The sequence below is a fragment of the Oncorhynchus kisutch genome, linkage group LG2 (genome assembly GCF_002021735.2).
Source record: "Oncorhynchus kisutch isolate 150728-3 linkage group LG2, Okis_V2, whole genome shotgun sequence".
Classification (NCBI taxonomy): domain Eukaryota; kingdom Metazoa; phylum Chordata; class Actinopteri; order Salmoniformes; family Salmonidae; genus Oncorhynchus; species Oncorhynchus kisutch.
The window spans coordinates 47,271,280-47,285,867 of record NC_034175.2 but is presented as its reverse complement, the minus strand read 5'-3'; the positions used below and the strand labels follow the sequence as shown (position 1 = coordinate 47,285,867).

The following is a 14,588-nucleotide window of genomic DNA, read 5'->3' as shown; positions in this document are numbered from 1 at the left end:
CAATTCTTTTCTCCTTCACATTTTCAAACAGTCCATTTATATTTTCCAATGGAGCTATACATTTGGGTGAGTTTTTTCTCTCGCCCGAGTAGCCTCATTTCACTGCCAAAAATAAAATTAAACCATCTAGTGTTCAGCGAAATAATAACAACACAATGTCAAATACAGGTAGCCTAGTCAAATAAATAACATCCAATCACATTAACCATTACTCTCTCGTGGGAATTCCCCTAACGGTCCATATGCAGCCAAGCGTAGCTGCTGCTCATGTTGGTATCTGTACTGATGGCGCAAAAGCCATGACAGGGAGACATAGTGGAGTGGTAATGCGTGTGCAAGCAGTTGCTCCCATGCCACTTGGGTACACTGCAGCATCCACCGAGAGGCTCTTGCTGCCAAGGGAATGCATGACAGCTTGAAAGACGTTTTGGACACTACAGTGAAAATGGTTAACTTTGTTAAAGCAAGGCCCCTGAACTCTCTGGTATTTTCTGCACTATGCAAATGATACGGGCAGCGACCATGTAACGCTTTTACAACATACAAAGCAAGTTCCTTATTTTCTGTATATCGTGTTGTCGTTGGCGCATACAGTATGTATGTATGTATGTACAGTGGGGCAAAAAAGTATTTAGTCAGCCACCAATTGTGCAAGTTCTCCCACTTAAAAAGATGAGAGAGACCTGTAATTTTCATCATAGGTACACTTCAACTGTGACAGACAAAATGAAAAAGAAAATCCAGAAAATCACATTGTAGGATTTTTAATGAATTTATTTTTAAATTATGGTGGAAATTAAGTATTTGGTCAATAACAAAAGTTTATCTCAATACTTTGTTATATACCCTTTGTTGGCAATGACAGAGGTCAAACGTTTTCTGTAAGTCTTCACAAGGTTTGCCACTCCATCGTTGCCCGGGCGGTGTGTTTGGGATCATTGTCATGCTGAAAGACCCAGCCACGTTTCATCTTCAATGCCCTTGCTGATGGAAGGAGGTTTTCACTCAAAATCTCACGATACATGGCCCCATTCATTCAGTCATCCTGGTCCTTTTGCAGAAAAACAGCCCCAAAGCATGATGTTTCCACCCCCATGCTTCACAGTAGGTATGGTGTTCTTTGGATGCAACTCAGCATTCTTTGTCCTCCAAACACGACGAGTTGAGTTTTAACCAAAAAGTTATATTTTGGTTTCATCTGATCATATGACATTCTCCCAATCTTCTTCTGGATCATCCAAATGCTCTCTAGCAAACTTCAGATGGGCCTGGACATGTACTGGCTTAAGCAGGGGGACACATCTGGCACTGCAGGATTTGAGTCCCTGGCGGCATAGTGTGTTACTGATGGTAGGCTTTGTTACTTTGGTCCCAGCTCTCTGCAGGTCATTCATCAGGTCCCCCCGTGTGGTTCTGGGATTTTTGCTCACCGTTCTTATGATCATTTTGACCCCACGGGGTGAGATCTTGCCTGGAGTCCCAGATCGAGGGAGATTATCAGTGGTCTTGTATGTCTTCCATTTCCTAATAATTGCTCCCACAGTTGATTTCTTCAAACCAAGCTGCTTACCTATTGCAGATTCAGTCTTCCCAGCCTGGTGCAGGTGTACAATTTTGTTTCTGGTGTCCTTTGACAGCTCTTTGGCCTTGGCCATAGTGGAGTTTGGAGTGTGACTGTTTGAGGTTGTGGACAGGTGTCTTTTATACTGATAACAAGTTCAAACAGGTGCCATTAATACAGGTAATGAGTGGACAGAGGAGCCTCTTAAAGCAGAAGTTACAGGTCTGTGAGAGCCAGAAAACTTGCTTGTTTGTAGGTGACCAAATACTTATTTTCCACCATAATTTGCAAAGAAATTCATAAAAAATCCTACAATGTGATTTTCAGGATTTTTTCTTCTCATTTTGTCTGTCATAGTTGAAGTGTACCAATGATAGAAATTACAGGCCTCTCCCATCTTTTTAAGTGGGAGAACTTGCACAATTGGTGGCTGACTAAATACTTTTTTGCCCCACTGTATGTATGTATGTATGTATGTATGTATGTATGTATGGAGCATAATACATTTACAGTTTTATTCAAATGTTTTCAAGTTCTGGTGACAAATAATGCATTCTGATTATTGCATTGATTGTAATGGACACCTATGATGTGTGTAAAATACTTTTTTGAAGGTTGTACTGATTATAATGAGCTTGTGTTACGCCAATCTTTCCTCAGTTAGCGTTAAGACAAATGTAGGCTACATTTTCCGGTTTGGATGATTGTGTTTGGATGATAGCTGCTTCTCTGAACATTGTATCCAAAAATAAACTGTTCACATTCTGGACATAACTATGTAAGGACTGTGTTTGTGCAAAATGTTTCTGTGAAAAAAACAGTGTGGCCAGCTCAAATGCTGATTGTTGCGTCAATCGAAACTGGACGTTCTAAATAATCACACCAGTTTGAGCGTACGCAGCAGGAGCAGGGACCACTGTAGAATGATCACACCCGTTTGTTGGGTGAAAAGGTTCATAGGCATTATTTATAGTATTTTTTTTATTTAACTTCTTGAGATGGGAAAACATGTTTTTTTGTATTTGTATTAAGTGTAATGTGCTCTTTGACAGAATGTTAAAGTTGGTGAAAACTAAAGTTGTTCTTCTACAGATCTCAAAAGGGACCGAATTGGTGGAACGACCCGTGACCCTACTGGAGTGAGAGTCCTTGTACTCCTTAGTAGAGTACTAACAGTTCAGAAACCCAAACAAGTAGGCTACATGGAAGTCTGTGTAGTACTTGTGCATTCTTTCTTCACCCTAGTAAAGTTTCAATTAATATCATGGCATTTGCTTGAAAAGCACTCACCTCATTTCTGAACATTTAGGCCTAATTGTTACTCCTGGGAACAAACAAGGGGCCAAAATGTTGATCAAAGTAAACTGTAAAAAAACAGGACTGTTTTCAGGTGAAAATTGGATTGTTACCCCCTGATCTCTTTTAGAGCCCACAACATCACATTTGTTTGCAGTTGGAGTGATAAGCAGCAAACTGGTGCTGAGACCAATGAGGCTGCTGGAGCTGGACAGACATTCCAGCCAGGATTAAGGGATCTGACTTCATCACTGTGTTTAGCTGTTTTACAGTATGAATGAATGGGCCTGCAGTCTGCAGTCTTTGTGTCTGATGAACAACATTAGGACAACATGGGGTTTAGAACGGGCCATTTGTTTTCAGAGAGGGGGGGATCTTTTCCGTCTATTCAAGTTCTACAATTTTTTTGTCTTTCTGTGTATATTCTGTGGCTCCGCATTTCCAGGATATGCAGTTGTGTGTGTGTCTCTTTGTCTCTGTGAGTGTATTATTGTGCTTGGTTTTGGAGGCCTTTCAAAACAGCACCCTGTTGTTATTAAAGGGGTCCCAGACTTTACACACACAGGGCGGGATGCCAAAGTCTGACAGCTGATTATGGGGGTTTGGGGTAAGTACCCCTTTGACACTTTCATACCTGTTGGTGGGCTAATTACTAGCATAACGATTGACTGTAATTGCTACTCCAGTGCAGTCCATAGAGTTTAGGGCACTTAACTCTTTAGGGCACTTAAGTTAAGTTTGAGTCACATCAAACTCCCTCTTGTGAAATGAGCCTGGAATGCCAAACCATAAAGCACTTCTCCATAGAAACACAGGAAAGTTTTCTCCAACTGTTGTGTTACATTTGGTCCTAGTGTGTGCCATGGGTGGCTGCAGGTTGAGTCTGATGAGTGCTTTAAATTCCATGCTCCTTTGGGTCTTATTCTAAGTACATATGAGAACAGAATGTTCTCTCTGACAGGAGGAACAACAGGAGCAAACCATGGGGAAACAAGGCATTTGTATGATTTCCAAATCATTTGCCCTTTTAAAGTGAACAATTTTGACTTCACAGTTACAACTGTAAATAATTCATACAAGCACAGTGCTATGGCCTGCAACACCATCTTGGTTTCTGTAATCCACCTCAGTGAGCACTGCAAGATAATAAAAAAGTCAGATAATCCAATTTGAGGTCAAAATATTTATCCGGTTATTGAACCTGCGTTAAAAGAAAGGTCAACAAACCAGTTGTAGAAAAGTCATCCATGCACCTTTTCCATTTGTGAAATCCGCAGTCGATTGCATCGAGCGAGTGCTGTCCCACAGAGCACACTGTAAGAGTTCTGATAATGATCTGAAGAAACAACAAACAAACCGGTCCCGTACCGCTGTCTGTTATTTGTTATGGCAACTCTTTAGCATGCTACGAGTGGGATGGTGGTTCGTTTTGTTGACTGAGAGGCCAGGTCTTTTGTCGGACAAGCGTCCCTTTTGGAGATCACTACCTGATATACAGGGGGGTATTTTTTTTAGTTTTAAAACTTGAGAAAAGGGAGAGAGCAAACAAACCCCAGGAAACGATCTAACCGCAAGATGGGGGCTCTATGGTGGTATATGTGATACGGAGGCAGACAAACTTCCATCAGAGAGCCATTAATGAATCATGTTGAGGCAGGTCACATAGAGAGATTATATTTGGATAGCGAGCACATGGGGGTGGAAAGACCTTTCTGTAATTATGGTGAGGTACAGTGCAGTACACAGAGTTACACCTGACAGTAAAGGGTAGAAAGATGCGGGAGATCAACCTAATATCACCCTACAGAGGGGGACACTAAGGGGAGATGGACAAATATGGTATGTGTAAGGTTGCAAAATTCCGGTAACTTTCCCAAATTTTCCAGAATTCCTGGTTGGAGAATTCCAGTTTTCCTGTTTATGCCATCCCAATTCCGGGAATTATCCAGCCAGGATTTCTGTAAAACCTGGGAACTTGGGGAAAGTTACCAGAATTTTTCAACCCTAGGTATGTCGCTGGTTTTATGCCCAGAATCTTTGTGAAGACCATATTCTACTGTAGCTGGTTAAGGAGGCCTTAGCTTGTTTCTACTGCAGCTTGTCTCTACAGTCGCTAGTCTCTAACGTAGCTCGTCTCTACTGTAGCTGGTTTCTGGCTGGTGAACTTTGTTTGATCATTTGCTTGGAGGCAACAATAAATGGAATGGGGTGCTGCTCCAGTCCCCTGCTCAGGATGCAAGGTTAGGCCGTCACAATGAGGGGCGTTGTTGCCTAATGTGACCAGAGAACCTTTGGTAATGAGCAGTACACATTCTAACTGCACTCTTTTGAGGGGCCCCTCTTGTAAGAACCACTAAGGGTAGACTAATGCGATAATTGTAGTCGAAGAGAGGAACTACTTAAAATTCAAGATAGAGGAGAGGGCGGGATTTTGGGGCTTTTGTTGTACAATACAGAATCAAATTTACATATGAAACAGTGGAGTCCTATGAGTGAAATGGACCTTTTCTGCATAGAAAAACATGCTGGTCACAGCACTTCAGAATATAACAACCAGTTCAATTTCTATGCCCGTTGCTTGGTTGTTAGCCCAATGGTGCATAGAGTTTGATTGGGTAAGCCTAAATGTGTTGAAAAGTCTGCTAGGTCTAGGTCTACATCAGGAGAACAAAGGGGATAACAACTTATCTATGACAAAACATAGCCAACCCCTTAAATGCCAATTGTGTTTTTACCAAATATTAACAACAACCTATTTGTTGTACAACTGACAGATAAGAACATATGTTGAGCCCCAAAGGGAAACAACACACCCTAATCCCCTATAGACTACAATGTACATATCACCCTAATCAATATATAGTGCACTACTTTTGACCAGGTCAAATTTGGAGTAGGGATACGGTTCCATATGGGACGCAGACTGGCTCCCCATCCAGAGCCAGCTGTGTGTGACTGGGCCCCATTGGCCTTAGTCTGACATGCCTATGGGCAAAGCAGGTAATGCCCATAAACATGGCCCTTCTGGCAAACCTTTGAACACGCATTATGACTTAACACACCATAGTCTAGTTGGTGTATTTCATGATGTGTGTGTGTGTGTGTGTGTGTGTGTGTGTGTGTGTGTGTGTGTGTGTGTGTGTGTGTGTGTGTGTGTGTGTGTGTGTGTGAGAGAGATGTAGGCCTATAGATGTAAGCCTATATAAAGAAAGAGAGCAAGAGAAAGAGAGAGAAAGTGAGAGAGAAAGCATGTATGCGTGCACTCCCTTACTACTTTTTAACAAAACAATTAATTCTGGACTTAATTCTGAGAAACTGGCAAATTAAGACATAATTCAACAGACAAGAGTTTCTTTGAAAGTGTGACAACAACCCAGCAGACTTTCTTTTCCTTCCCTCCAATCAAATGTACAACTAGTTTAAAAGATACAGGGGCAGTGTAATTAACCGTTCTCCAGGCACTCATCCAGCTATGGTATCCTTTGCACAAGCAATCTGCCCATGCCACAACCTTTGCATAGGGCCTTTCCTATCAACAGGCCACCAAAATTCCAAACCGCTAGCATTATACTTAAGGGATGTGATCAGTAGGACACAGTGTTGTGAAGTGTTCAGACAGGAATAGGCCTATATTATGTAGAACATGTGTCAGCTGCTCTATTCGTGATATTTCTATCTGCAACCTGCAGAACGTTACGACCCAGGCAATCGAGCAATGAAACTTACCACTTCCTCAAAATAACATCAACATAGCTCCGCCATGACGGTGTGCCAGGTGCGGATCAAGTAGCATTGAGGTGAGGTGTTTGTGTAACTGACATTTACCCTCTGTTGAGGTCAAAGTCCTGCTTGGGGGAAACCCATTCAGGTAAAGCGAGTAGATTGCTTTAGTTCAATCTCATCTGTTATGTGGTCTAGCTAGGCCCTGTTTACTATGCACTGACTGCACTCTGCCTAATGCTAAGGAAATGAAGCTTTGACTCAGGAGATGACTTGAGTCTTTGCCCCCCACCTCTCCCTGCTCTGTGCAAAGGGGATTTTGTGGAGTGCAGAGTGTTAAGGACATATGTCTCTCAGGGCAGATGCCAGCAGCATTTGCCTTGTTTCAAACAAAACCGCCACACACACACACACACATACACACGGAGTGCCAACAAGGAATATCTAAAAACATATTTTTTGTCAAACTAACTGCTTTCTTTGGGATGTACCGAAAATAAACAAGTATCTGTGTTGTTGTTCAGTTAAAGAAAACATAAGTGAAATCTACTGTACAACATATCATAATATAGGCCTTTGCATAACGATAGGCAAATAACATGCCATACAGTAGCTATGCATGAACGTATAGGTAACTGCCAAAATAAATTAAACACCAACAGAAAGTGTCTTAACAGGGCGATCGGCCACCACGAGCCACCAGAATAACTTCAATGCGCCTTGGCATAAATTCTACAAGTGTCTGGAACTCTATTGGAGGGATGCGACACCTTTCTTTCATGAGAAATTCAATCATTTGGTGTTTTGTTGATGGTGGTGGAAAACGCTGTTTCAGATGCCGCTCCAGAATCTCCCATAAGTGTTCAATTGGGTTGAGATCTGGTGACTGAAACACACCCTTTAAACCCCCTATGATCCTTTGAGAGTCACTGAGATCCCTCTTTCAAAGTCACTGATATCTCTTCTAGCCATGGTTGACAAAATAATGGGCAACTGGGCACATTTTTATACATGAACCTAAGCATGATTGGATGTTAATTGCTTACCACACCTGTGTGGAAGCAGCTGCTCTTAATATACTTTATATCCCTCATTTAGTCAAGCATTTCCTTTATTTTACCTGTACCTATCTACATAAGAAAATATCCAGGCAATACAACTGTGATTTCAGAGCCCAGGTCAAAAACACTTCAAAAGCAAACCTATACTGAAACCTCAACAACCAAAATAGGGTAAAATATAGCCTCATTCTGTTCTTACATCACAGAAATACTCAAATAATCTAGTGGAGGGGATTCTCACATTAACAATCTTCCTGAATAAAAAGACTGGTCTCATAGACTAGACGTAACATAGCAAATGTAAATCCGGGACACTCAAATTAGTATGATGTGTTACGTTTGGTATGTTTACACGAGACCGGTTACTTAACCCTTTGACATGTATGAACACACGGGTGTGATCCTTCTACAGTGGTCCCTGCAGCGTGCGCTCAAAGCGATGTGATTAGAACACTTATTTAGAAAGTCCAGTTACGATTGATGCAACAGTCAGCGTTTGAACAGGACACTGTTTTTTCAGACATTTTTCTGCACAAACAGTATTTACAACGTTATGTCCTCAATGCGAGCAGTTTATTTTTGGATGCAATGGTCAGACATTCACAGAAGAAACAACAGCATAACACAATTCTCATCCAAACCCAGAAAATGTGGGCTACATTAGTCATAGCGCCAACTGAAGTAAGAGTGACCTAACACAAGCGGTCATATTTAGCTAACTCTCGGCTGACAGAAACCATAATATGAGTTAGCTAATAGCAATTACTATTTACAATCCATCACATCACAGGTCACTTCACCAGTGACCTAAATAATTTTGTAAAACACTTTCTAAAAATCGATGGGTAGTTTGTATGCGCCGCCATGTTTGTTTTTTCACGTCAACCAATGACATGAGGTTACAAGATGAGTTGGGTCTGTTTGCAGTAGAGGTCGACCGATTAATCGGAATGGCCAATTAATTAGGGCCTATTTCAAGTTTTCATAACAATGGGAACTTTTTGGGCGCCGATTTGCCGTTTTTTATATTTTTTATATATACCTTGGGTTAACGGTGGGTTAACTGCCTTGTTCAGGGGCAGAACGACATATTTTCACCTTGTCAGCTCGAGGGACCCAATCTTGCAACCTTACAGTTAACTTGTCCAACGCAATAATGACCTGCCTCTCTCTCGTTGCACTCCACAAGGAGACTGACTGCCTGTTATGCGAATGCAGTAAGCCAAGGTAAGTTGCTAGCTAGCATAAAACGCATCTTATAAAAAACAATCAATCATAATCACTAGTTAACTACACATGGTTGATGATATTACTAGATATTATCTAGCGTGTCCTGTGTTGCATATAATCTGACTGAGCATACAAGCATACAAGTATCTAAGTATCTGACTGAGCGGTGGTAGGCAGAAGCAGGCGAGTAAACATTATTTCAAACAGCACTTTCGTGCGTTTTGCCAGCAGCTCTTCGTTGTGCATCAAGCATTGCGCTGTTTATAACTTCAAGCCTATCAACTCCCGAGATGAGGCTGGTGTAACCGAAGTGAAATGGCTAGCTAGTTAGCGCACGCTAATAGCGTTTCAAACGTCACTTGCTCTGAGCCTTCTAGTAGTTGTTCCCCTTGCTCTGCATGCATGCTTCGATGGTGGCTGTTGTCGTTGTGTTGCTGGTTCGAGCCCAGGGAGGAGCGAGGAAAGGGACGGAAGCTATACTGTTACACTGGCAATACTAAAGTGCCTATAAGAACATCCAATGAAATGAAATACAAATGGTACAGAGGGAAATAGTCCTATAATTCCTATAATAACTACAACCTAAAACTTCTTACCTGGGAATATTGAAGACTCATGTTAAAAGGAACCACCAGCTTTCATATGTTCTGAGCAAGGAACTGAAACGTTAGCTTTCTTACATAGCACATATTGCACTTTTACTTTCTTCTCCAACACTTTGATTTTACATTATTTAAACCAAATTGAACATGTTTCATTATTTACTTGAGGCTAAATTGATTTTATTGATGTATTATATTAAGTTAAAATAAGTGTTCATTCAGTATTGCTGTAATTGTCATTATTACAAATAAATAAATAAAAATCAGCCGATTTAATCGGTATTGGCCTTTTTGGTCCTCCAAAAATCATAGTCGGTCGACCTCTAGTTTGCAGTATGCATGTTGAAGGGGGGAGTGTCGTCTACCATCATTCACTTCCACCATTAATTTCCGGAAGTTTACTCGAAAGAGAAGCAAACCATCACTTCACCTCATTTTGTTATAACATCTTTGGTCGTAAAGATTACGTGACAACCAGAATGAATTGTATGATGTCAACAAAAATGGTGCCACACATAGCTTGCAATTAGCTTAGCATTAGCTCATCATAACCAGTACAAACTTCATAAAAGTATTTTACACACATCATATGTGTCCAATTACAATCTATGCAAGAATCGGAATGCATGAAGTTCACATACACCTGAGCCAAATACATTCAAACTCAGATTTTCACAATTCCTGACATTTAATCAGAGTACATATTCCCTTTCTTAGGTCAGTTAGGATCACCGCTTTATTTTAAGAATGTGAAATGTCAAAATAATAGTAGAGAGAATTATTTCTTAAAGCTTTAATTTCTTTCATCACATTCCCAGTGGGTCAGAAGTTTACATACACTCAATTAGGGTAGCCTTCCACAAGCTTCCCACAATAAGTTGGGTGAATTTTGGCCCATTCCTCCAGACAGAGCTGGTGTAAAGGAGTCAGGTTTGTAGGCCTCCTTGCTCGCACACGCTTTTTCAGTTCTGCCCACAAATTTTCCATAGGATTGTGGTCAGGGCTTTGTGATGGCCACTCCAATACCTTGACTTTGTTGTCCTTAAGCCATTTTGCCACAACTTTGGAAGCATGCTGGGGTCATTGTCCATTTGGAAGGCCCATTTGCGACCAAGCTGTAACTTCCTGCCTGACTGATGTCTTGAGATGTTGCGTCAATATAGCCACATAATTTTCCTCCCTACATGATGCCATCTATTTTGTGAAGTGCACCAGCCCCTCCTGCAGCAAAGCACCCCCACAACAAGATGTTGCCACCCCCGTGCTTTACGGTTGGAATGGTGTACTTCGGCTTGCAAGCCTCCCCCTTTTTCCTCCGAACATAACGATGGTCATTATGGCCAAACAGTTCTATTTTTGTTTCATCAGACCAGAGGACATTTCTCCAAAAAGTATGATCTTTGTCCCCATGTGCAGTTGCAAACCATAGTCTGGCTTGTTTTAATGGTGGTTTTGGAGCAGTGGCTTCTCCTTGCTGAGTGGCCTTTCAGGTTATGTCAATATAGGACTTGTTTTACTGTGGATATAGATACTTTTGTACCTGTTTCCTCCAGCATGTTCACAAGGTCCTTTGCTGTTGTTCTGGGATTGATTTGCACCTTTCGCACCAAAGTATGTTAATCTCTAAGAGATTGAACGCGTCTCCTTCCTGAGAGGTATAACAGCTGTGTGGTCCCATGGTGTTTATACTTGCGCACTATTGTTTGTACAGATGAACGTGGTACCTTCAGGCATTTGGAAATTGCTCCCACGGATGAACCAGACTTGTGGAGGTCTACAATTGTTTTCTGAGGTCTTGGCTGATTTATTTGGATTTTCCCATGATGTCAAGCAAAGAGGCACTGAGTTTGAAGATGGGCCTTGAAATACATCCACAGGTACACCTCCAATTGACTCAAATAATGTAAATTAGCCATGACATAATTTCCTAGAATTTTCCAAGCTGTTTAAAAGCACAGTCAACTTAGTGTATGTAAACTTCAGACCCACAGGAATTGTGATACAGTGAATAATAAGTCAAATAATCTGTCTGTAAATTTTTTTTGAAAAAATGACTTGTGTTATGCACAAAGTAGATATCCTAACTGACTATAAAACTATAGTTTGTTAACAACAAATTTGTGGATTGGTTGAAAAACTTGTTTTGATGACTCCAACTTAAGTGTATGTAAACTTCCGACTTCAACTGTACATACGGTATGCTACAGTAGAAACGACAACACGATATACAGAAACTAAAATGATAACGTAATATGGCACTTACTTTGAAAGGAACGCACAGATGCTCGAAGTTGTTATTAGTAGTGAAGGCAATGCCAGCACCAGCCGTAAAATGTGCCAGGGAGGAAAACGTTTATCCAACTCAGTAAAGCCTCAAATGTAAATTAGAAAATTATTAGAAAATTATTAGAAAATAAAACTGGTTAGAAAATAATTTGAAATTAAAAGTTGAAACATAGCCTGTAATTAGCAGGCAGTGTGCCTTGGTTTGAGGGCAGCTTGGGTTAACTGTCCTGTTGTGTAACAATCATATTTTGGAACTGAGTGCATTCTGACATTACGCGCAATAAAAAAAAACTCCCACTGGGGCGACCATTAGAGATATTTGGAACTTATGCATGAAAAGTAATGCAAAAACTAAAGTAGACTGTTTGGTCGGGGTGGATGGGTGGGCCTATAATGCGAACTTCTAGCAACCCAAAGGTTGCATGTTCAAATCTCATCACAGGAAACTTTAGCATTTTAGCAACTACTTAACATGATAGCTAACCCAAACCCATTAACCTAACTCTTAGCCTTGCTAACGTTAGCCACCCAGCTAATGTTAGCATTAGCCACCTAGCTAACGTTAGCCACAACAAATTGGAATGTTATACGCCATATTTGTAACATATCATATGTTCCAATTTGTAACATATCATATGAAATGGATGATGGACATCCCCAAATCGATACACATCATACGAAATGTAACATATCATACTAATTGTTGCATTCCGGATTTACCTTTAATATGTTACGTCTATCCCCGAGTCCAGGTTGTCATAAAATATGTAGCAATTTTGACATAGCATGGAAAGCACACATTGCATTAATCATTGCACCATATGCATTATATATACAGCTAGCTGCTCACAATCTGATGCAAACGTTGCCTCCTTCCTCCACATAAACTCCCTTTCCATGTAAACTCACTATAGTGGCTAGAAATGGCTATGGTTGTATAGAAGATTGACATAGGCCTAAAAATAATCTAATTGTGGACATTGTGTACAGTCAGTTCCATTCAAAAAACTGTCCTGTTTCATGAGCTATATTGTACATTCGATCGCGTTCCCGCGTCATATGACCCGCAGCACTGAGAACACCAAACAGGGACAGTAGCCTAGGCTCTGTCATGCACGAAGTAGGATAAACTATAACATTATCATAGACCTACTAAGTGATATCGATGCGTGTGAAGATATGTTGATTGCATGCCTGAAAACGTAATCAATTGTCGATATTTTAAAACAGTTTCCTATCTAATACCCACCTGAGGAAAATGAGATGAGAAAGACTCCGAATGCCAGTTTCGTTGCTGCTCCCATTTTCAAATCAAATGTCAAATCCTTTATTTCGATTAAATCCCGGTGTCACAAATCCTAGGGATTAGCGTCCAACCTATCAGAGTACCTTTTTACAGCAAATGCATCGGATGATTGCCTGATTGAAAGAGCTGCAATGCCAGCAACATGGAGTAGGGTCACAGAAACGTTTGCATTAAAATATCCACATCAGAGTCCTTGGTGTTTATTGTATTCTTGTGGGATGTGACATGGCTTGCATCACATGGAAAAATAATAATAACTTGTCTTGAATGGATCTAACTACAGCAGAAAGTTACTACAAAAAAATACCAAATTACACCGACGAATAGCTTGTCTGACTACTGGTTAGTGCACTTGCTGCATGGTGTATCCATTCCGCACACAATAATGCAACATGTTCGCATTTTAGAACCAATGTATTGCCTAGAGTAGCTCCTAGCAAAAATAATCACAAACTGTTACTTTGTTGCAACTGTCCGACTAGATAGCTAACTAGCGATAACCTTTCAGCTGGACTGCTATGGTTTGCATAAGTTTTTGATTGCCAAAATTGCTTACTGGTTTACCTCACTAGTTATAGCTCCAATGCAATGAGTAGAGTTTGTGTAATTACACCTTAATGACCAAGATACATGCTTGTAAAATTGTTCCAGGAAGCGTGCTCCATGCTAACAACATTCCTCTTTTCCCAAATCACGTGCGATCAATCCAAAGGAAAGTTAACGCCGGAGAAAACATTAGCCAGAGATTCTACCAAAGGCTGTGTGGATTCCAAGCGTTCTGTTTGTCCACAACATGAAAATAACGCAACAAGGCGTGTGGCATTCACGAAAAGGAGAACAAACTAAATAATCTAAAGAAATCCGTTAGAAGTAGCTAGTCGCTTTCGTCGAGTTTTCTTGGTTTAATGTTGAGGTTTTCCTTGACCGACTCCAGTCGATATAATTATCATTCCTTCTTCCAGAGCGGACTGTACTCAAGATGGCTGCTTGCACAGATTGTTTTTGTTTTTTCCCATATTCATCTGTCACTAAGCGGCTAAAAGTCTTGACTGACATCAATAATGGCCAATAGGGAGCGAAAAAATAGCACTATGCGCCACAGCTTTACAGCTCTACCAATCCTAGGCATTCTCTTTCTGTGACCATGAATGACAGACAATAAACACGCCCAGTGTACCGCGAGTAGAGGTATCGATGAAGGGATGGCTGAAGATACCTTGATCAATACAATGACTGTATTTCTGTGACAAGGCCGTAGGAGCTATAGTTTTGGTAATTGTTTCCCACAAGAACTCCACCCCTTTTGATCACGAATAATGTGATGGGGCGCGTGTGTTTTTGCCGTGCGGGTTCATAGCTATTCTAGTCTTTAAATTTCAAATATTTTTGATAGATGTCAGGTTTTGGTCAGCAAAAAGTGTTGTCCTGTTAATAAGACCACTTATGTGCACTTTAATTATTATGAAGGTAATTTGGTGGTCACAGCTGGACAAAATGAACATGCAAAGACAAAGGTAAGTTAGGCC

The 14,588-nt window shown here is 40.8% G+C and overlaps 1 protein-coding gene across 1 annotated transcript in view; it reads right to left on the bottom strand.

Annotated features, from left to right (window-relative positions):
• The window catches only part of LOC109867401 (activin receptor type-2A), a 49,341-nt gene extending 35,298 nt beyond the window's left edge, over positions 1 to 14,043 (bottom strand). The window contains exon 1 of the mRNA XM_020456550.2: positions 13,006 to 14,043. Coding sequence (XP_020312139.1) covers positions 13,006 to 13,060 — 55 coding nt within the window. The 5' untranslated portion in view covers positions 13,061 to 14,043. The remainder of the gene's footprint in view (positions 1 to 13,005) is intronic.
• Positions 14,044 to 14,588: the final 545 nt, after the last annotated feature.